The sequence below is a fragment of the Acanthisitta chloris genome, unplaced genomic scaffold (assembly GCF_000695815.1).
Source record: "Acanthisitta chloris isolate BGI_N310 unplaced genomic scaffold, ASM69581v1 scaffold10800, whole genome shotgun sequence".
NCBI classification, from domain to species: Eukaryota; Metazoa; Chordata; class Aves; order Passeriformes; family Acanthisittidae; genus Acanthisitta; species Acanthisitta chloris.
In genome coordinates, this window is record NW_008653405.1 from 44,499 (window position 1) to 68,622 (window position 24,124).

General features: G+C 40.0%; 1 protein-coding gene across 2 annotated transcripts in view; it reads left to right on the forward strand.

Moving 5' to 3' along the window:
* Positions 1-6,574: 6,574 nt before the first annotated feature.
* Positions 6,575-24,124, forward strand: part of LOC103808123 (gamma-aminobutyric acid receptor subunit beta-3) — a 33,830-nt gene continuing 16,280 nt past the window's right edge. The window contains exons 1-4 of one of the 2 annotated variants that reach the window (XM_009080898.1): positions 6,575-6,798; positions 12,710-12,792; positions 13,891-14,028; positions 23,411-23,563. In XM_009080898.1, the coding sequence (XP_009079146.1) occupies positions 6,593-6,798; positions 12,710-12,792; positions 13,891-14,028; positions 23,411-23,563 (580 nt within the window). In that variant the 5' untranslated portion in view covers positions 6,575-6,592. The remainder of the gene's footprint in view (positions 6,799-12,709; positions 12,793-13,890; positions 14,029-23,410; positions 23,564-24,124) is intronic. The other variant, XM_009080891.1, reaches the window with a different exon arrangement.

Consider the following 24,124-nt stretch of genomic DNA (forward strand, 5'->3'; position numbering starts at 1 on the left):
AGTGACCATCACCTGTCCCCAAAAAGCTGGGGAGAATCTGTATTGGCTGGTTGCTATGTCAACTGTGCTCCCTTTGCCTGCAGAAAGCCAAGTGCTGGTTGGTATGGCAACCCTGCTCAGAGCACCCAGGGACTGCTGAGGGGGGCCAGGCTCTTTGGGGAAGGTGCTGTGGTTTCAGTGGAAATAGAAACTCTTGTGTCAAAGGGTGTGAGAGGGCAGGAAAGACCCATGCAATCATCCATGTGTTTGGAAAACTGTTCTGTAGTTAGATCTATTTATAGCACCATCACTTCTGTTTCAGTAGAAGAGGAAAAAAATAATGGTGACTTGGTACAAAGGATACCAAGACAATGTGGATGTAGGGAGGGCCACACTGAAATTAAAGCAATTGAGCTGTTTTAGCCTTTTCTTAACAGAGGAGTATTGCAGCCACATGCTTGGGAAAACAGGTGCAATGTTTTCAACCTGTTAGTATTGTAGAGGCTTTGTGTAGTGTCAGAGAGAAGCCTGAGTCAGGATCGTATAGGGGAGGTGAATCTTTACCATAACAGCAGGTAGATCAAGAAGCACCAGAGGAAGATGCTTTGGTGGAGTGGATGTGTGTGTGTGTGTGCATGCTCAGCTCACCTTCACTCAGGCAGCTCAGGAACATCTAACACCAGAAGGGCACTGAGCAGGCCATTGTAAAAGACTTTGCAGAACAATAGACTAAGGTGATTTTCTCCATTTGCTGATAATTAAATAAGTAATGTATACTTTAGATATTGGGCAAATCAAAGTATCAGCAGGTAAAATATGATGTGAAAATACAGGTTTCAGGCATTGGAACAGGCTGCCCAGGGAAGTGGTGGAATCACCATCCCTGGAAGTCTTCAAAAGGTGTGTAGATGTGGATAGGGTTTGGTGGTGAACCTGATGGTATTAGCTTAATGGTTGAACTTGACAATCTTAGAGATTGTTTCCAGCATTAATGATTCTGTGAGTCTAAATTTTTTGTTTAAGAAAATCTGCCTTTCATATGAAAGTTGCTGAAGCTTTTAGAAATTTTGAATGCTGATAAAAATGTTGATGTGGTATCTCACGCAGCGGAATCGCATTGCTGGTAAATTCTGACTTCCTAAGGTTGAGCCTTTCTGGATCTATTAAATTCATATTTAGCTACATGAATTAATGTGTGTGGAAGTCTTGGTGTGTAGATGTGGATAGGGTTTGGTGGTGAACCTGATGGTATTAGCTTAATGGTTGAACTTGACAATCTTAGAGATTGTTTCCAGCATTAATGATTCTGTGAGTGTGTGTAGATGTGGATAGGGTTTGGTGGTGAACCTGATGGTATTAGCTTAATGGTTGAACTTGACAATCTTAGAGATTGTTTCCAGCATTAATGATTCTGTGAGTCCGAACTTGACAATCTTAGAGGTCGTTTCCAGCATTAATGATTCTGTGAGTCTAAATTTTTTGTTTAAGAAAATCTGCCTTTCATATGAAAGTTGCTGAAGCTTTTAGAAATTTTGAATGCTGATAAAAATGTTGATGTGGTATCTCACGCAGCGGAATCGCATTGCTGGTAAATTCTGACTTCCTAAGGTTGAGCCTTTCTGGATCTATTAAATTCATATTTAGCTACATGAATTAATGTGTGCATGAATCTATTTCAGGTCTTTTCTGCATATGGTAGGGGGACAGATTTTTTTGTCAAAGCATAGGTTTCATGAGTTTGGCTTTGCAACTCACTTTGGGGCTGTTGGGAAGAATATAACTCATTCATCAATCCTACAGAAATTGCTCCTTATAGTACAACAGTCATACCTGACTTTTGAGATTGTGTGGAAGGTGCACAAAGGGACACTGAAGTTATACAAACCCTATCTGACTTTTGAAATTGTGTGGAAGGTGAATGAAGGGACACTGAAGTTATACAAACCCTAAAGTATCAATTTTCAATACATCACTGAATATTTTTGGAGTCACCATCCCTGGAAGTGTTTCAGAGGTGTCTGGATCTGACACTGGAGGATCTGGTTTAGGGGTTTAAGGTTCCAGCAGTGACAGGTTAATGCTTGGACTGGATGATCTTAGAAGTCTCCTCCAACTTGATCATTCTATGATTCTATGATTTACTTATTAACTCATCAAAAATAGGTAATCCAAAAGCTGATGGTAGTAATCACATTTGTCTGTTGGACAAGAAAACAAGGATAGGAATTTACATCCAAATGCAGATTTAAAACAGGAATCCTCATTTCAAGTAGATGCAAGACTCTTCCTAAGCAGTGAAATAATTCTATTTTTGCATAAATTTTGCTAACACTTCCAGTAATTTGCCATACATTTATTTATTTTGCATGAATAATTTCTTTTGCCTAACTGCCATATTAGCAGTATTCCGTCCTAATTATTAATTGCAGTGTTTATCTAGCAGTCATTTGGAGGAAACACAACATTTTTACAGCTAATGGAAAGCTAACATCCTTGATACATAATACAGTGAGACTGTAAACAGTGATAGTCAATTTTAGAGCATTATTGCTGCTATAATTATGTTCATTTTATTTTGATGAGCAAACTATATTTTAAAATTTTTCTTTCCCTGTTATTGAGCACAGGAGAGAAAAGCTAAAGAAAACAAAACCCCTAACAGAGAACAAATTATTATTTTTAGTATTACAGCACATCAGTATTTCTCATTCATTCACCTAATAGTCAGTGGCTTTGGAGGAGCAGTTTAGTTGTGCTTCCTGCATGATATGTTCAGTGTGTGGAGAGTCAAATATCATGTTGAAAATGCTTTAAAATTTCTTTGTGCATAGTTAGTACATCCAATATTGGTGAGTCTCTCTAGTTATTGCTGAAGATGTTTTCAAATCACAAAGAACACACATGAAGGACACAGGTGTATTATACTCTGAGTTTTGATATCAAACTCTTTATCATTGTATCTAAATGTCTTCCAAAGTATTATCTACTATTTGAGGGTTTTTCCTTTTGTTTTCCACTCCCCTTCCCTAGGGAAAACTAGGCTGAAAAACCCACCATCACACCTTTTTGTGTGCCCTTCCCTACATTACTGCCATTGTTGCCATGCTAGAAAGTCGAGGATTTATCCATTATCCTTGTAGGATGTTCCAAGGTCTTTACATACACAACAGAAAGATCATGTTTCCTGTGCAGTCAAGATTTTCCCATTTTGAGGACATTTCTCCTGTACTTAAGGATCACTGTGTTTATTGCCTGTCAGGGCTTTGAGTGATTTTGTTACCATGCTTGACCTGAAGCATCTATTACTGTGAGGAACTGGAGAGGGGAAACCTTCAATGTTGCATGGTATCGTTTGGGGGGGAAAATGTTTTATAGAGGTCTTTGCTTCTGAGAAAATTGTCCACTGCTCTGTGCAGTAGTTAGAATTTCCTAAAGCTGCTGGCTCTGTGTTGTCTTTGACATTGAGTAGCACCCTAATGCAGTAGCTGTAGTAGCATTTATCTCTTCCAGCTTTAGACATGTACCCTCTTGACCTCTCTATCAGAGCTAGTCAACATAAGCTCCCCTGGACGGGGTTGGCCCTTAATAAACTTCATAGACTACTTACTCAGGGAAAGAACTTCATTTTCTCATTTCACCTGACAAATACCTAGGGCTTTTTTTTTTTCTCCAGTCCATGCTCAAACCACTTTTGCATTTTCCTCTGGAAAATAGACAAGGGAAAAACTTCCTTGGTGGGTACAAAGCCTTGAAAATTAGTTAATCAAAGAATGAATGCTGATGTCCTTGTGGGTTTTAATAAGCTTAGTTTCAGCAGGTAATGACTTGGGTAGAGCCACCTTAAGGAACTGGCCTTGCCTGCTCCTTTATTGCTCCCTGCACAGCCAAGCAGTGCCAGTGCAGTTCCAACAGGAATTTGCTGCTGCTTTTTCCTGAGAGGTGATTAGAAGAAGTGTGACCAAGCATGGTTTGTATTAATGCTTTCTGTCATCATCTCCAGAGCAGGTGAGGCTGTCAGAGCCCAAACATACCATGGCCCTTCCAGGTGTGTGGTAGCACACACATTCCTTGGGCTCTCTGTTCTGTCGTGTCTGTGGCTCCAAGTGCAGAGAGAGGGATTAGGCAAACAAGTCAGTGTGTCTGGAGAGTACCTTGCTGTTGCAGAAGATGCTGCTTGAGCAATTCTCTAAGTAGATACCAAGTGAAGACCTGGTAATTAGCTGATATTTCACATGGAGTAATCTACTTTTTTTTTGTTTTAAATAACCTTTTGGGGTATCATTGCTTTCAATGCATGCAGATCCATTAACAGACATATAGATAGGGTTGGGGTTTTTTAATTGAAAATTAAGATGATATAAGAACTGAAGATTAATAGAGAAAGCACTAGTGAAATTTGTACCATAAAGGATGTGTTTTGGAAGTTTGTTTTTCATTGAAGACACTGTAAGTTCTGGGTGTTTGATGGATGTTGCTATTTCTGTATGTAATTTATAAACTTTTTTCCCCCTGTTGTTCTGTGATATAGTAGAGGTTATTATTTAAAGATTAAATGACAGATTATTAGTGCTTGTATTGTTGCATATGTTTTATTTAGCTGATTAATTACTCCATTCATTAGATGTTGACATATCTTTTTTCTCAAGCCAAAGGAAACAGGAAGCTAGCCTAAAGCTCTCCTTTTGAGCTGTCCTGCTCCTCTTAGATCTTGGTGCTGGCCAGATAATTTCTTTCAATGCTGTGCAATGCATCCCTTTTCTTTACTGCGTTTTTAAACATTATTTACATTAGCCTTTGCACACAGTGAGCTTTTGGTGTGCTGCTCTTGTGTCCATGGCTTTTCCAATCCCAAATTTCTTGACACTGACTGTGCAAACCATTGTAGAAGCTGGGTACATAGCAAATTTGGAATGTAAGCAGAAAGAAGCTTTGATTAAGCAAAACAGAGCGGGTGGAGGATGTTTGTTCTAACGCATCAGGGTTAGGAAACTGGCTGCAGAGAATGGGAGAGTGGTTTCCCAGACATGCTAATGGGAGCAGGGCAGGTGCAGCCAGTGGAGCTCATCGTTCCCTGATGAGCAGAGACCTTTAGTACCACTGACAGGAAGGTCGGAGCACGTTCTCCTGAGCAGTCACATCAAATTTGAGGTTTGCAGAGTGAGATTCCTTCCAGGCACTTCCACGTGGGCTCCTTTCTCCCATCAATGGGCCCTTTTGTTTTCAAAGGTCTCCTATTCGTTTCTTATAATGAGAACAGCTTTTCCTTGATATCTATAATGATTTATTTTTTTCAAAGCAATTAGATTTCTTCAAACTCTAGCGATTCTCTCATTGAAGAGAGTGAATCACTGAATCAAAAATGCAAAGGCTCTGAGTGTGAAAGGCAGGCTCAGTTTCCATTTGATTTCAAGGCAAGCCTGTAGGGCTTGAGGGAAGCAGGGCAGGAGCAGTGCCTGAAATTGGATTGTCTCATCTTGAAACCCATTACAGGAATGGAGCATTCCCAACAGCCATACCTGGAGAGCTTGAGCATCCTTGTCTCAAAAAGCAGCAAGCCTGAGGGGCTTTGCATCACCAGCTTGTAGGACCAGATGCAAATGCAGGTATCCTGTGGCTTGCACACCTGCTGCTAAATATTTAAATGTGTTTGGAGATGACATAAATTTCTCAGTGTTTTGCGAAGAATTTCATGAAGAGTTTTATTGTTTAGGGCACTTCTGTAATTTGAAAATCAGAGTTTTAATGGCCTGTACTTACAGTCACATTTTTTTATGTGATTTATTTTTTCAGTTTTGCTGGCACTTAACTTTAAAATGTTCCCAGACATGTATATTTTTTAATGTTTTATAATACCGTGAAGCTAATGAATGAGGCTTCATTTAGGACCTTCAGAGTGTTTCAATGTGGTGTATGATGACATGAACAAGTCAGGTTAGCAAAGCCTGAAATGAAGAATTTTAAAATGGATGTTTTGTATCTGTGTTTAGGCTTTTACATTAGTGATCACAGCTCATAGCAAACACCTTAAAACTGACAAAATTATGAAAACCAAACACTGACATTAGAGGGACTTTACTAGAACTGACTGTTCTTCTAAGTCCCCATGTAGCCTGTTCATGAGAAGGTATTTATGTTGTTGCAAGTTGCAGTCTCAGACAAAGGCACATCTATAATCAACAACTTCACAGCTTGTTTTTCAGACAGGAATTTGCATGCTGCTTCAAAATACCTCAAATGTTTTTCTTCCACTCACCTATTATTTTTAAAAAATGGGGAAGATGGCAGTATTTACCTATTATGTCATTTATCATTCCATGAACGTGATCATTTTGAGTAGTTGTCAGGGGAGAAAAGGAGGAGCAGGACAAAAGTTACCAATACTAGCTGAATTTTGTAAGAGTTGAAATGCTCCCTTAGTCTAGAGTGATACTTGAATGATTAGACTGATTTATCAAGTGATGCTAAATATTTATATTAAGCATTTGAAAAATAAATTCAACCAAGAGCAGAAAAAGCTATTGACAGGGGGGAAAAAGCATTCTCCTAGTTAGACAAAGTATGGTTGAGTGTTGTGCTTCTCTTTTATTTTGCTCACCAGGATTACACGTTGACTATGTACTTCCAGCAGTACTGGCGAGATAAGAGGTTGGCCTATGCTGGGATCCCTCTCAACCTCACGCTCGATAACCGAGTGGCAGATCAGCTTTGGGTGCCTGACACTTACTTCTTAAATGACAAGAAATCATTCGTGCACGGCGTCACTGTGAAGAACCGAATGATTCGCCTTCACCCGGATGGGACGGTGCTCTACGGCCTCAGGTCGGTGCTCCAGGGGGAGATTTCCTCCCTGCTGTCGGGTGCTGTTGGTGTTTGCTTCCTGGCACAAGGTTATTCCAAACATTGGTCAGTGGGTTACGTAACCTGCCCTGTAATGCTGAGAGATGCCTGTAGAAAACAAATGACACACTCAATGTTTCTTAATTTTGCCAGGAGCGCCTTCAGTCAGGTTTTATCTGGTTCTGTAGAGTCACCATATCTGCAAAGCCCACTGGCTCTACGAAGCAGAAAGGCACGTTATTAATTGTAAACCTGAATATTTTTGTCCAGGCAGTAGGATTGAGTGGAGGTGCTTATGTTGTCTCTGGATGTGTCTGTAGTGGATAAAGAAAAAGCTACAAGGCAGCCCTGGTTGAGTGGGATCAGCCATGACTATGGGTACCTTCCATGGTTTCTTCAAGCAGGAATCAGCACTGCAATGTGTTGTATTTCAAACCAGAGGTACAAAGTGACCTACATTATCTTCCTTTCTACCTATTTCAGGCTTGACCTGTGTTCAGTTTGTTTTCTGTCATAACTTTTATGGTTAGGAATGCCAAAATTGGAAGGCTCAGTGGTATCAAAAAATTGCTTTCTTTTAGCTGGATACTCCTTTTCCTCCAGTGGTTTAAACCAGCCAAACAAGTCCTTGCCATTGAAAGCTCCATTCCCATCATTGGAAGTTTCTTGTATATTTAAGCAGAGATAATACTCAAGATTGTTGCACATAGGTAGTGCAGGAAAAGGAGTCCCTAGTATAAAAATGAGTGAGCCCTGAAAAGTGGTGAAGATCAATTATATGTCTCGTCTCATTGTTTTACCTGCTTCTGGTTTTTATCAACAGTGAACTTTTTATCTGACTTGGGTCTTGGCTGCTCACCTTGGATGATTTTTTCTAGGGAAAATAGAAATAGACTCAGCCTACTATGAAAGTTTAAAGGAGTTTAGGATGTTGTCTCTGTAATTAACTGGTTTTAGCAAAAGGAGGCTTTCCTCTAGCATGGTATTGACCCAGTTTGGAGCAGTACAGGTTTAGCATTCTTTCCACAAGGGGTTAAGTGTAAAAAAAGATGCAAGATTTATTTGTTTTCTTCATCTCAAGAAACATACCCACAAGCAGTGTAATAAAAAAGTAATGGAGATTACAAGTCTTGTGATCCTAATAATGTGGAGAAGTGTCTTATCATGCTCTAATAACATTTGGAGTCATTCAGGTGAGCATTAGCTGTCATAAAATAGTGTATTTGAATAAGTTACCTTCCTCTTCTGCTAAACAGAAGTGTCCACAGGCAGATTGCATTTCACATCATAGTGTTTGCTCAGCAGGGTTTTCACCCGTGGCTCATGTGTGGCACATTTCATTCCTTTTCTCTGAAAGCATGTGATATCCAGGGTCACACCTCCATGCTGTGAAGCAGGTGAATTCTGTAGTGAAGAATGACTATCTCAGATTAAATCTTGGCAAAATATAAGACATCATGATCAGAAGGAAGAAAATACCTGAGCCTTAGCTCCACTGATTTAAAGACTTGTGGTTTGTGTTGGTCTACCACTACCCTGTGTTCTCATGTTGTGGCTTCAGAGCATCCCAATGGCATTGGGCTCAAGCTGCAGTCCAGAAGCAGTCTGGGTTGAGGCTAGAACTTGGAGTTTTATGTGCCACAAAGCACAGGGTCACTCAAAATAATAGGGAAAATTTTGGAGAGTTGCAACCAATTACAGGACATGCACAGAGCAAAGCTGTTCCTCAACACATATATAATTGAAAGTGATCCCAAGGCCACACTGGCTCTGCGTTCCCTTCTGAACAATGTAGAATTTATCATAGTTTTGAAAGATCTGACCTTCAATTATCCAAGGTTCCTCTTTAGTTTAGAGAAAGCACTTTGCTACTGCAGCAGAAATCTATGAGAGTGGGGGAATGGGACAGTAGATTTTTGAACTTCAGACCATTTCTGGAGAATCTTCTTCTTTGGGCAGCACAGTGAATTTTTTTCTACCTTCTGCAGAACAATATACAAGACAAATGGCAATAAAACAGCTTTTTTTTTCATGATAGAGCAAAAAAGAAATAATTACATGATAGTCTGAGGATAGAAAATAGAGTCCAATTGCATGTGTGTTTGCCATATATAAACCTCTCATTCTCAGGCAGTAGAATGCTAAATGTTATAAGTAAATGGAGTGGAGGAATATATGTATTTTATTTGAAAGGACTCACATAATATCACCTGTGTATAAAACATGATGAATGTTTGCAGGGTGAAAAGGTTAGTTGTGATTGGTCAGACAAAGCAGCCACATTTAGCTCTGGGTTTTTTTTGGGTGAATATATTTCTGTGTCAAGATGAAAAGAGGATCAGATTAGCCAGCATGACTGTGAGCTAGTCACATAAGAAGTATTTATATTGCTTAGGCTGTAATATTGTAAACGTTTGGGGGATATAAAATATCCTTCTGTCAGTTGTGTGTGGTACCTCCCAGCACATCATAGCTGGGGTTCCTATACAGTAGAGCAGTATCATCAAAGGCAATCAGCCCAGAAATAAAGTGCCAGAGAAGGATAAGAGAATCTCTATCCAGAGGAAAGAAAACCAGAGTAGGAAATTTGAAACAATTAAAAATCTTTCCTTTGTATACTCTGTTTGCCCAAAATGTGTCTGGGTACCACTTTGGCTCCTAATTGTTTCTTTGTCACTGCTGTGATGACAGGGTCTTGAAACCTTGTTGTCCTGTTGTGTCAGGCAGCATCCCATACCATAAAAAATAAACCTGCTTTTCTTGGGAGCATGCACAAGCCCCAGCAATTAACATTTGCTTTTGGTGTGCGTTTGTGCAAGTTAAATTTGGTTGCTTGAATGTTCATTCAGGAGGGACGTCTGAGCACTCAACTTCCTTGGAGTAAATGAGGTGAATCTGTTTCAATCTGTTTTCAGCTGTATCTTCTTTTCTAGTGGATTTGATTAAATTAAAAACATACATTTTGCTGTAGTGTAAAAAGTTACTTGAGCAAGAATGTGCAGTTTCTGGTGCTGGAACTTGTGACACAAAACCACTACAGTATGTGAACAGAAAAAAATTAAAAATACATTCCCGAAAAAGTCATAATGCAATCCATAAGTTGAATGTGAGTTTGCCAGCTGTATAATTTTCTATTAATTAATAAATAATTAAATTAATAAATGAGTCATTTGTAAGTGCCTGTGTTCTGTATGGCTGGCATTTAAAGCTAGTTATACCACATGATACTTGTGATCCTGGGACCACATTCCCACTTGTCTCAGCTCATGTGGATTCTGCTGCAGGATCCTAAATGAGACCTAGGTCAGTGTAGGCAAATGTACTGAAGTGTGAGATAGAACCCTCAGATTGGCAATTCCCAAGCTTGTTTTACTTTGAGCACAGTTATCAGTTGACTCACTGTGTTTCATTGCACACTCAGCCTGGCTTTGTGAAGCTGATCACTGCTGAGACCTTGTTGATTAATAATCACAGATTTAAAGAATAAGTTTTCTTCTCTAAGATCCTAACCTAGTCCTAGTTCTGTATGTTTAGCTCGTAGTTATCATACTGAGGAGACATTCATAAAATCATGGAAAGCTTTGTGTTGGAAAGGAGCTTAAAGATCATCTCATTCCAACCCTCCTGCCCTGGGCAGGGACACCTTCAGCAAGACCAGGTCGTTCACAGCCCCATCTATCCTGGTCTTTAACACTTCCAGGGACAACTGGAACTGTTTAACAGTTCCAACTGTTGTTGTGGACAACATCCACAAGTACTCTGGGCAACCTGTTCCAGTGCCTCACCACCCTCAGAGGGAATAATTTCTTCCTAATATCCAACCCTTTGCCAGTTTGAAGCCATTCCCCCTTGTCCTATCATTACATGCCCTTGTAAAAAGTCTCTCTCCAGCTCTCTTGTAGCCCCTCTTTTGGTACTGGAAACTTGCTCTCAGGTCTTCCTGGGGCCTTCTCTTCTGCAGGTTAGACAACTCTGATGGTTTATCATCTCCATAGTTTGTAGCCCTGTGTCTAGCACCTTGACTGAGGTACCAGCAGGGCATTTGTGAATAGTTGCAGGGAAGACATCCCCCTAAACTGCAGAGCAGCTGAGGAACTCCTGTTTGTAAACTGCTCCAGCCCAGGGGGATGTTTGTTAACAGAGGAACCAGAGCAACTCCCAGACAGCAGCTGGAGGAAGGTTAGCCTAGGTATCCTCTTGTGATACAACACTTAGCACCTGAAATCCTCTGGGACTAACATAAGGGTGTTCAGGGGACAGAGAGAGGGATCAGGGGTGACAGAGATATGCTCATGCCATGGATAAGGCTGGAAAGGACCAAAATCAGCTGTATGCCTTTCTCACTGGCTGCTGGGAGGAACACAAATGAGAAGATACACTGAGCAACAGATCCTTGAGCTTTTTCCACTCCTATCTTATCCATTGCCTTTGTGCTCATACAACTGTCTCTGCCTGTAATTTCTCTGCAGAAATTCGTTTCTTCTTGAAAAGCACCTTCTCAGTCAGAGAAGGGTGATCTCTGCTGTCCTGTGAGATGGTTATAATGGTCCTAATCCCTTTCTGTAGATATTGTGTGGTTATTCACCTGAACTAATCTATATGCTAAGGATAAGCATTCTGCCTCTTCTGGGAGATTGGATAGGACATTCAGAATAACAACATGTGTCCAGGAGGGTTAGTGTGAAGGTGAAGAAAGGCACCTAACTACTTTTCTCCTCTTGAACCCCCCTGAATTTTAAAATAGTTTACCAGATTAGAAGACTGTAATTTGAGAAGGTTAAGGGATAGAAGAAAGAGCTTCAAAAGAGAGAAAACACATGGACAAAAATTTAATATTGAGGATTATAGCTTTTAGAGGTACATTTCAGGTATTTTCCCCTCTTGTATTATTCACATAAATTATCAACAGAATATTATCTGTTTAGGAACAAACTGTGTGCAAAGTCCATATCTTGTTTATATCAGAAAAGGATCAGTAAGGAATGGACCTAGTCAGGCTCAGAAGATAATTTAAATCTGAAATTTATATGAAGCCATTATAAAGACAATGATGCATAATAACGTACACACTCTTGATGAAGGCTCTGAGTCAGCAGAACACTGAAATATGCTGCAGATTAATCATGAGGATATTGTTATATCTGTCTAAAAGTTAGTACAAATGCATAAATCCATTAATTTAAAAATAAAGTGCCAGTGCTGTGTGAAGCTGCTAATACAATTGTTCTGGGTGTGCATCTGTATTGTTGATGCTCCTGATAGACAAGAGGCTGATGAAAAACACTGATTCATCAATAGTGAAATGTTTTACAAAGTCATCCTTAGGGCCCTAAATTGCTAAATAGTCAAAGAAGTAAAAATGTGTTTCTATTTGAGTAGAAAATTTAAAATTCAATACAGAGGTTCCTAACAAAATCCTCTTTAAATCTGAAAACTAGAGAAGTATACTCAACTGAAACAAAGTGTTTTCCTGGGCTTAAAGGTTTTTTTCAGCATTTTTGTAATTTTTTCTGGAGCAAACCCAAGAAATCAGTTACTCACACAGCTCTAATCCTTTTGACATTTGTAGCAGACTTTTTTCACTTCATGTTTTCTGTGATAAAGCCATATCTCTTCATCTCAGCAAATGTCTGTGCAGTATTTGCATATGTGGCTAGGTCCACTAAACCCCAAAGGGACTGGTTGCATAAGGCTAAGTCACAGCGAGTTATTCCACTCAAGTCAGTGTAACTGCTGTTGGATTAAACTCCTGCTCAATGGAAAAATATGGACCAGATTCTCAGTTATTTTAAGCTATTCTTCAGCAATTCCTCACTTTGAAAAATGAGCAACATCATCACCAAAACCTGCATTACTGGCTGTACAGTAAAAGTCTTTGATGTTTCTATTTCAGAATCACAACCACTGCAGCTTGTATGATGGACTTGAGAAGATACCCATTAGATGAACAAAACTGTACTCTGGAAATAGAAAGCTGTACGTACCTAAGGAAATGTGTGTCAAACCTGGTTCGGGTGCAGGACGATTTTCCTTTTATAGAACTGTGTAATATTTGCACAGGTGTCTATAAACACTATGTGAATCATGTAATTATCACCCTTTGCATTTGTTTATTTGACTTATTAAAAAATAATAGGAGTCATCCATTTGTAGATAGATGAATACATCCTAGGGAAACAAATTTAGGACAGAATGGAGTCATTTGGTTCTCCTGCCTGACTTGGCTAGGCAGTGACTGGATGCTTATCTTCCACATGAGAGATGAATATTTGTATTTTAATCAGATTCATTTTCAAGAGGGCAAACACTGAGCTATCATTCTCTTTCAGTATGCTTCATTATGCATGGATGGTTTTGCTGCAGGACCCCCCCTGGGCTTTCAGACTGACCCCATTTATGATTTGCAATTGTGTTCCAAAAGGAACTATATTCTTGTTTTCACCTTGTCATGTCCTAGGATTTCAGTGTTCAGATGTATATTTGCAGTTCAGGAGTTCCTGCTCAATATCTGCTACTGACTGGAGGTTGTGGATTGTATACAGAAAATACACTAGCATATATTCTGTATATATAGTATATATTCTGTAGTCAGCTGTAATCCTTCACTACAGAAGCTAATGGAAATGGTGCAACTCACACTGGATAGTATGAGTGGAAAAGGTCTGCTCCAATGGTTTCTCTGTATTCTCACCTTCTTCTGGTGACTATCAGTGTAAATATACACTTAGTTTCAGTGCTAAATGTGTATAATATCTTAAATCATGCTAATCTGCAATTTTGCTGATTACTGGTAGCATTTTCTTCTCCTTCTGGCCATTAGTCCCTATGTGAATATTATGTGAGTGATAAAAAACCCCAAACAGCCAAATGCAAAAAAAACCCCAGAGTATTTTACCAAAAAATCCTGGGCAGGCTGTAATGGCACAGTTATTGGGGAGACCTTTCCACAGGGAAAATCCCATACAGCTCTTCAGGTGTTCTGATTCTTTCGTTGTCTCAAAGGAGGAGCTGCATGTTTGAAGCTCTGTTTGAGTCTGGTGTTATTTCTGAATTCCTCTCCTGCTTTGACTGCAGATGGCTACACAACTGATGACATAGAGTTCTACTGGAGAGGTGGAGATAACGCAGTCACTGGAGTGGAGAGGATTGAACTTCCTCAGTTCTCCATTGTGGAATACAGACTGGTGTCAAAGAATGTTGTCTTTGCCACAGGCAAGTACTGTCCTTTGCCTGTTTAGTGGTTCATTTCCTTGTGTATGACAATTGCTGTTTTATTAATTATAATTAATCATTATTACCGGTCATTATATGTAGTCTGTGTTGCATATTTTGCTAAAGAAATTGCTGGAAAAGGCCTGGAGGTAGGAGCCCATGGAATGTCATTTGTGACCTGCATTGAACTCTGCATTCTTGGGAGGCCACACCTTGAGTACTGTGCTCAGCTCAGGAGGGACATTGAGGTGCTGGAGCAGGTCCAGAGCAGAGCAACGAGGCTGGGGAAGGGACTGGAGCACAAGTGGCATGAGGAGAGGCTGAGGGAGCTGGGGGTGTTCAGCCTGGAGAAGAGGAGGCTCAGGGGAGACCTTCTCACCCTCTGCAACTCCCTGACAGGAGGTTGGAGTCAGGTGGGGGTTGGTCTCTGCTCCCAGGCAACAGCAGCAGGACAAGAGGGCACAGACTCAAGCTCTGCCAGGGGAGGGTTAGGTTGGAGATTAGGAAGAGATTTTTTCCAGAGAGAGTGCTCAGGCATTGGAATGTGCTGCCCAGGGAGGTGGTGGATTCCCCATCCCTGGAGGTGAGACTGGATGTTGCACTTAGTGCCATGGTCTGGTAACCACAGTAGGGTTGGACTTTTTGATCTTTGAGGTCTCTTCCAACCTGGTTGATTCTATGATTCTGTGATTCAGCTCTGGAGTCCCCAACATAAGGACATAGACATGTTGGAGTGAGTCCAGAGGAGGAGCACAGAGAGGATTGGAGAGCTGGAGCACCTCTCCAGTAAAGACAGACAGAGAGAGTTGGGGTTGTTCATCCTGAAGAAGAGAACCTTACAGCAGCCTTCCAGTACCTGAAGAGGCTGACAGGAGAGCTGGAGAGGGACTTTTTGCAGGAGCATGTCATGATGCAACAAGGGGGAATGGCTTCAAACTGAAAGAGAGCAGGTTTAGATTAGATATAGGAAAAAGTTCTTTACCATGACAGTGGTGAGACACTGGGTTGCCCAGAGAAGTTGGGGATGGTCCATCCCTGGCAATGTTCAAGGCCAGGTTGGATGGAGCTTTGAGCAACCTGATCTAGTGGAAGGTGTCCCTGCCCCTGGCAAGGGGGTTAGAACTAGATGATCTTTAAAGCCCCTTCTCACTCAAACCAGTCTGTGATTATATGATTTCTTGTTTGTTTTTCTTTTTCTTGTGTGTATGTGATACTTAACTAGACACCTAAATCTGATCTAAATAAATACAAAGTCATTGAAGTCTGAATCATGAGTTTAAATGTAGCCTACAGGGTTACTGATCATACATAAACATGTTTTGGCAAACTAGGTAAAAAAGCCACCAATTTTGTAAACACCTCCCTGCACCTTTTCAATGCATGTTTGTTTTGTTGTTGGATAGTGAATCTAATGCCTTTCATATCTTGATTTGCACTGATGGGTATATAGCACTGTATATATAGCCACTACTTTTGTTGTGGTTGTTAAGATGTTAAAATTAAATCCTTGCATTTCCTGCTCGTTTCCTTGAAGATGTAATCAAAGTTACTAGTAAATTACAGCATTGGATGTCTTTGGGTGACAAAGTAAAATGCTGATTTACCTATCTGATGTTAGACACCAGTGGAGGAAAATCTCATTATGTGTGACAAGACCAAAGCAACCCAGAAATCCATCAGCATGTGTGGGGCCATTATTTGGGACCTTCAGGTTTTCAGTGCCCTTCAGACCACAGGAGTGTGCTGTTCCATCTGTCCCAGCACACTAGAACAAATGAAGCACAGCTCAATCATGTTTGTAAGCATCACTTCACCCACTCTTTGGACACAGCATCTGTTTCAAAGTACACAGAAACACAAGTTGTATTTCAGAACAAAATGTAAATATTGCTGAGATTCAAATTGGTATGAGGGGGTTTGCCAACTGCTGCTGTTCTTGTTTATCATTGTGAATGAAAGGGGTTTTTTTTTTCTATAGAGAATCAGATACTTTACTCCTATGTAAAGGAGTATTCTGCAGCTAGTGTCACCTTTGGCAGCCAGGGCTTACCTGCCCCTCCACAGCACTGGAGATGCTTTTTTGGACAACAGTGAGAATACAGAGAATTTCTTTATGAAGATTTTATGAAAGTCCAAGGCCACCTCTTAGTTCAGTATGAAATATTTCAATAAATGCAAGATTTAGTGATTTAGAGATGAGACAGATTTGTTAAATTCAGGAAAATGAGAAATCCAAAAGGATATGTGAATAGTATGAGAGACAGTGAAAACTAAGAGCACACGTTTCTGTGACTGACCAAGTTATCAGAATCTTAACAGTTCTTTCCAAAAAACTTGTGTAAGGAGTGAAAAAATCTCGTGCTTCAGGGTGTAAGACTACTTGGCATTAGGGAGTAGGATAGCACAGTCACAGAGAACAGATTACTCCTTGTTTCTTGTACCATTCTCTGAAATACACAATTTTTGTTACTGATGAAGACACAATGCTGAATTTCCTATTACTTTGGTACAGGGCATTATGAAAATGCTTGATCAGTTATGAAATATTGTGACAAGTATTTCCATGCAGGGGAAATATCACATTTGTTTCTCAAAACCACATGTTTAAATCTAAACCTGAAGCATGTGAGTGAATCAGGTGAGTGAAATCAGCAGAGTCCTTTCAAGTTTCTTCTCCAGACTTTCTTATGGTCCTAATAATTAGGACCAGTTTCTACATTTTTGTGGAAATAAGCCAGGCATGCTTTTGGCTTTGAGGTTATTGAAGTCTCAAGGGAAGATATTAGTTCTTTGAATGCAGTATCTCAGTGAACATTTCAGTGATTTCAGTCCTGGTGTGCTTTGATTAAATAAAACTAAAAGAAGACTTCAGAGTCATGCCATAAACAGCTTTTGGATTAGTTATTTTTCCATGAGAAACAGTGCAGTATAATCTTGTGTAACTTATGCAAAGGGAAAAATCTGTTCCCATAGTTACTACTGGGAAGCAAAGATAAGCACAGGAAAACCCCCATAGATAATGGCAAAAAGCTGTGCAGGAATACTGGAGGAACTGGATGCATGGTGAAGTATAGCACAGGAGTTAAAACTTAGCTTGGCAGATGAGCAAAATTCATCTGAAAAAGAGTGCAAAATTCAGTATGGACAAGTGTAAGATACAGCACCTATGCAACTAATGATTCCTATCAAATTCAAGATAGGGAATGCCACATGAGGTCAGGGCTCTGTGTGTAGACATCTAGGAGTTGCTGTTGATCTCACACTGAACATGACCCAATATCTTTTTTGGGAAAAGAAAAACAACAAAAACGAGGCACATGATAATAAGGAGTCTGATTTACATCGTTTATCCTTGAGCTAAGTATTCATGGTCAAGGGTAGTGCTCATCATGACAGTTCACAGAATCACAGAATATTCAAAGTTGGCAGGGACACACAAGGATCATTGGGTGTCCACCCCCTGACCCTGCACAGGACATCCCTGAGAACCACAGCCTGTGCCTGAGGACACTGTCCAAGTGCTCCTTGAACTCTGTCAGGAATGGTGCTGTGACCACATCCCTGAGGTCACCACATTCCAGTGTCCAGAGATCCTCTGGGTAAAGAACCTTTTCCTGATCTCTAACCTAAACCTCCCCTGACACAACTTCAGGACATTCCCTCAGGTTGCCAGAGAGAAAAGATAAGTGCCTTCCCCTCCATCTCTCCTCATGAGGAAGTTGTGTCCTGTAATGAGACCTTTCCTCAGTCTCCTCCAGCTGAACAGACCAAGTGACCTCAGCCACTCCTCCTGTGGCTTCCCCTCAAGGCCCTTCACCATCTTCATACCCTCCTTTGGGTGCTATCCAGTATGTTAATATCTTATATTGTGGAGCCCAAAACTGCACATAGGACTTGAGGTTAGGCCACAGCAGTGTAAAGTAGAGCAGGACAATCACTCCCTCAGCCAACTGGTGATGCTGTGCCTGGTGCCCCCAGGGCATGGTTGGCCCTCCTGGCTACCAGGGCACACTGTTGGCTCATACTCAACTTGTCATCACCCAGGACCCCCAAGTCCCTTTCCACAGCACTGCTTTGCAGCATCTCATTCTCCATTCTGTGCATCCATCCAGGGTTCCCCCATCCCAAGTGCAGAATCTGGCACTTGCCTTTATTAAACTTCATGTGTTATGGTTACTCTCATAGTTATGAAGCCATAGAAAAGGGTGTAGGGTAAAGTAGTAAGTGTGAATGAAAGTCTAAAAAATTACTTACCTGAGATTAGTGGAGAAACAGGTATGATGGTGTAATTTTTAAATAAAAGAACACTTGGTTGGAAACTAATAAAATCTTCAAGTGTCTAGAAGATATCTACAAAGCCATGCCCAATAACCTGTTCCCTTTATTCATGATGGAGAGAAAGTAGTGTCTAAATTGCTCCAAAGAAGAAATATCTGGTTTGACTACCCTTCTAACACCAGCTGAAGGCCATAGAGGATACCACAGGATATCTAAAATGGCACTGCATGCCCATGTGTCAGTAACTGAATTAAGCCCATAGTCAAATGATATCAAATCAATGGAGCCTAAAGAGCTGTTCAGCTCTGGAACCAACTCTATTCTGTCCAGTGAATACTCTTAAGACAGTATTCAGTTGCCTAAACATAGGTACCTGTTGCTTCCTGAGGTGCTGTAGAACATCCTGCTTAGCCATTGGGTGCTGTTCTGGAGTCTTACAGTCTTCTGCCTTACGTGGCAATCTAGTGCTTCAATATTGATCACTTAACTAGTGTTAAGTTCTACTTTTCTTTAGCCTATCACATCTCAAATGGCATTAGACACCTCTGTAGAGGCAATTAGCTCACACCCCTAGAATCAGCTGGCTGTCAGTCTAGATCTTCATGCCTTACACTGAGAGCTCATGTCCCATCCATGTGCCAGTATGTGCACTCAAACACCAGCAATGTAGTGCTAAACCTGTGAGCTGGGTTGGCCTCCTAAATGCTTCTTCCCCAGAAATGCTAAGAAATTGAACAGCAATGGGGATATGTAAAACACCACCTAAAAGCTTCAAGCTGCATAGCAGCCAAAGCTATATTAGCAACCTGTTGGTAAGACAAGTGTAGTCTTAAAAGATTTGTAAATGAAATACTTGCTGTATTTTGAAAGATCAGTCTGTAAAGTACATTTCCAATTAACTGAAGAACCTTCCCAGAAGAACACATTAAACTAAGAATTCTGTAACTGACCAACTCTGTTATCTTGTTTCATACTTGGATAAAACACCAAGAGATTAATTTAGCCTTGAAGCCAGATATTTCAGCTTGCTAGCTGTTAATGAAATTGAAACAGGAATGAGTAATCTTTTTTTACCAAGTGCCCAAATATGTGAAAGAGGAATATTTAGGGCTCAGTTATTGATTATTTGTTTTCATGCCTGCACTCTTGATGTTGTTAGATTTAAATGCCTCCAGCCAAATTCTGTTATTCCTGTACTATTGAAATTAGCTTGCAGACATCAACATGCTAGATGAGATACGAGAAAGGATAAAAAGGCTAAACAAGGTAACAAGGAAAAAAGCCCTAAATTTTGATGGAGAGTTAACAACTAGAATTTCCTGGTAATTAAGCACTAAACATACTGAGCCTTAATTGACAAATCATTATCCAACTATAATCAGGCAAGTAACAATGTAATTGTTGAGCTCACCAAAAAAAAATCAATATTTATGAAATAAATTGCACAAAATGGGTCCTTCTTAAATAAATGAAGATCTGGATTACAATCATTGCTCCACACAGGTTAGGACCCAGCCTTTTCACTGAGCCTCAGCCAGCCAGACAAAGAGAGGGAATTAACTAGGGGAAATAAGGAATGGTCCTTCTTTCAATTCTTTTTTTTCACAGAGTCCTGTGGCCTGTTTGCTGGAGGTGAGATATGTAGCAGGGCTGGCAGGCTGGAGGCAGGGCCAACAGGTTATCTGTGAAGATATAAAAGCAGTACAGGTGAAAGTAATACAAACTTTTGTAGTCTCAAGGAGGGCCACCTAAAGCAGAACCCTGGCTGCAGAGTATGAAAAAACCCAGGCTAACAGTTAATGTTTCAATTTCAACCTGAACTAGACAAAGATTGTGCTATACTATATAAGATTGTATAGTATAAGAATATGCTATACTATACAACCTGCACTATACAAATCTTCCCTACCCTTGGCAAAGGAGTTGGGACTAGAGGATCTTTAAGGTCCCTTCCAACCCTAAGTATTCTATGATTCTATGATATGATTCTGTAAGATCAAATTATTCTGAAATTTTCTGAGATCTGGACCTGCCAGTAAAATCTGAGCTTGGAAAATCACCACAAACCAGGATGACATACTATTTACCCCTGTGAGACTGAACAATGTGTCAATTCCAGTAAGCAGCTGCAATGCCAAGCAAGACCTTTGGTTAGATTGCCCAGGAACCTCAGACCATCAAAATCTACCCTAAGACTTGCAGGGCTCATATTCATCTTGCTGTAATTTATGGTGAATATAATGTCAGTGTCTACATTTGAACTGTCTTAGCTGATTGGAATCTAGTCCATACAGTCAGTCTGGAGATAAATTCAGTACACCCATAGGAGTACATTTTAGGAGGCGATGGAGAGTTCTCTGTGTTTCATTTGCTAGATTGCTTGGATGAGTTGGAGCTTAGACACCAAACTTATGTATATGCAGTTCAAGTGAGTCACTTAATCAACTGCTATTCAAGAGGGCACAGGGCAATCTTCTCAGTCTGCAACTGCTGATCAGAAAGATGTAGGGGATGTGTTATGTCCAGCAGCTGCCTGCTGGTGTCTGGGATGTCATAGGGCATCTCAGAAGGATCAGTGCACCATCAGATTCACAACTGAATCTCTCTACAGCTGTGCAGTTCCAACTCTAGGGCAGGAAGACAAAAAGCACAGACAGCCCTGGCCCTAAGTATGGCTCTTAGGGTTCTAGCTTCAGGACAAAGAACCTGATGCTTGAAGCATCTTTTTGTTGATGTCTCTGGCCTTGAGATCAGCTGTCTGAGAGGTGCACCTTTAAGGCAAGGTTTCACTACTTTCAGTAATTACCTCACCTAATTAGATGGAGACTGTGATGAGGGAATGGATGATCATCATGGGTGAAGCATTCAAGATAATGGCTAAAGTTCACTCTGTTATACTTTTTCTCAGTTTGGGATGTCATTACTGAACATTACTGATATATGTGACACATTACTTCTCTCCACTGTTGATACATGCCTCCTTCACCTCCACCATTTCTGTGCTTTATCAACAGCAAAGTGCTCTCTTCTTTCTCTGAACTTCCCCAAATGCATCCAGTGTCCTTGGCACTGGAGCAACCAAGAAACGGCTTTGATTCAGTGATTCAGTTCTACTGAACTTTCTTGAATAAATCCTTCACACTATTTAATCAAAGATTTTTATCATTATTTTATGGGAGATTTTTCATTCATCATCTCTACCAATTATGTTCCACAGATATCCAGACCTAGACAGGACTTTTGGGAAGTTTAATAGAGATTTATAGAGAATCCTTTGTGCAGGTGGTGTATTATATGAAATAATTTCTCTCAACAGATCTTTATCAAGATTTCTGTCTGATGGTCTACTCTTATTGCAGAAAGGTGATCAGGTCTGCTGCATTTTTAACATATTTCATGCTAGCAGGACATGCTCCTGTTTTATTTACATAGTCTGCAGACACATGGCCATCAAAACCTTTTCCTAAGAAGCTTAATGGAAAGGTTAAGCTTTGTTAGCAAAGGAAGCAGCTCTGGTTTCAATGAGAGAACATGTCTTTTGAAATGAAACATTGTTCATTGTAGAATGAAGATATTAGGCAAGCTACAGTATAAATGATTCTTTGCTGAAAATTGTGTTGACTGCTTTAGACAGCAGAAAGGCTTGGTCTGATTTTCAGGAAGAAATACATCCTTCTGACTCCACCAATATTTTTCTATTGGTGAAACTAGGAGACATTTCATCCTGGAAAAAATTACTACTGATTGAAGTAATCACAGCAACCAAATACATCTACCAGATCTTGCTTTTCCCAGCGATAGCTCTTCTGAGGTTGTTTGATAAAACAGTTAAGGATATTTGCAAATGTTTGACACTCCCTTGATGTTCCTGCTGCCTGGAAATGGTGTAGCATTTCTTCTGGTGTATGACTCAAAGTATACCAAACTTAGCAGGAATATGATGAAGAGAAATCTAAAGTTTTCTATTCCTTCTTTCACTTTCTCCCAGGAAATCCATCATTCGTGTGTATATGGGCAAATATAATTTCTTAAGATCATACGCAAACGTGAACATAATTTAAAGGGAAGTTTGTAATATTTTATTTGTCTCTCGATGTAATCTTTCTTTTCTTGCACATATTTGCATTAGAATGAGTGGGAAGTGATCTAATATCTAGTTGGCTTCTCAGTAAATACTGAAATGTTCTTTAGGATGTTGACTAAGTAGAGCTTTTAGATGAGCTGTTGGAAGTATCATATCTAAGGCTGGTAGCACTAAAACTGAAATTATGGAGCTAATATGCAAATGAGCACCTTTTTCTTAGACAGCTTTACTCAGATTCAATCGTCTTTGCATCGTGAAAGAAGTCACAATTTTTTTAACTGTTTGAGATTTGTAAATGTATCAAATGTATCGAGCAGGATTAACACCAATTTTAAAATACACCAATTTGAAGTTAAGTAATAAAATATTTTGTTTGAAATATCGACATTATTTTTATTTTAATTATTTGTTTGCTCCATTTGTATCAGTTCATGAATCCTATATATGTATACACACATAAAAATTCAACTTTTTTTTTCTGAAAATATTTTTGGAAGAAATATTCTGTCTGGCTGTAATTAATGTTAGATCTGAAGGCTTTTCCTCCCTGGGATTCATTACACTTTGACACCACAGGTAGCATGTTTCTCATAGTTTAGATCTAATGAAGAAGTTGCAGCTCATGAACAGCTCTTCATTGCAAATAAAAAACTATGCACTACTAATCCTCACAATAGAAATGCTGTACAGAAAACTGTGTATTTGGATAAGCATTTTACTTGTAGACCCAAGCATTTGCTTTTAAAAACTAACCACTGCTCACCCATCTGTTCAGTAATCCAAAGCAACTTTCTCTCTTTTCTTCCCAAATACAAATTGCTTGGATATCACTATTTTCACTGCAAGGTTTCTTTTAATACCAACCAGTAATACAGTGAAGGTGTTTTCCCTACTGTTCTGCAGATGTCATAGTACCCCATAAACTGTTTATGCTTTAGTTTCTGTGGAAACTGAAGGCAACTATCCAGAAGTGTCTTTTCTTCAGTATAAGTGACTCTGTTTTCCCCTCTCTATCCTCAGGTGCCTATCCAAGACTCTCACTGAGCTTCAGGTTGAAGAGGAATATTGGATACTTTATTCTCCAAACCTACATGCCCTCCATACTGATTACCATTTTATCATGGGTGTCATTCTGGATCAATTATGATGCATCAGCAGCAAGAGTTGCCCTTGGTATGTGCTAAGAATGAGTGGGACATTAAAATGTCAGACTGAATGTAGCCTTCAGAGGTTGTTAAAGACTGCAACGTGATGTCAGTGCTTTGATATTCCAAAATAATTTACATCAAAATCATGTCATCCAGTATTGCCTCAAAAGTGATGTTTTCCCCTGCATGCAAGACTATCTACCACTAAATCTCTGACATAAGCTGCTCATACAGGTCCCAGACTAGTTCTCATCAAAGTTAATGTTGTTGTCAGTAGCTTTCATCTAGGAGAGCAGCTCCACAGTCATTCTTGAGTGTGGGATTTTAGTCCAACTCAGTGTGGGAAGACAAATGTGGCTCCAAGCCTCCTCCTGACGTCGTGAGTGCTTTAACTGACACTGGCAGGAACAGACTTCAAGAACCATTGCTAATTCAGTGCACAGGGCACGTCAGCTATGGCCCATAACATTCCACCTAACCCTCATCATACATTGTATGTTAAGTGCATGTTTATGACAGCTCCAAGTGCCATTTGCCTTATGACAAAGCGACATGGATTTGGTACAGGTTGGTGATCCCTGTCCAA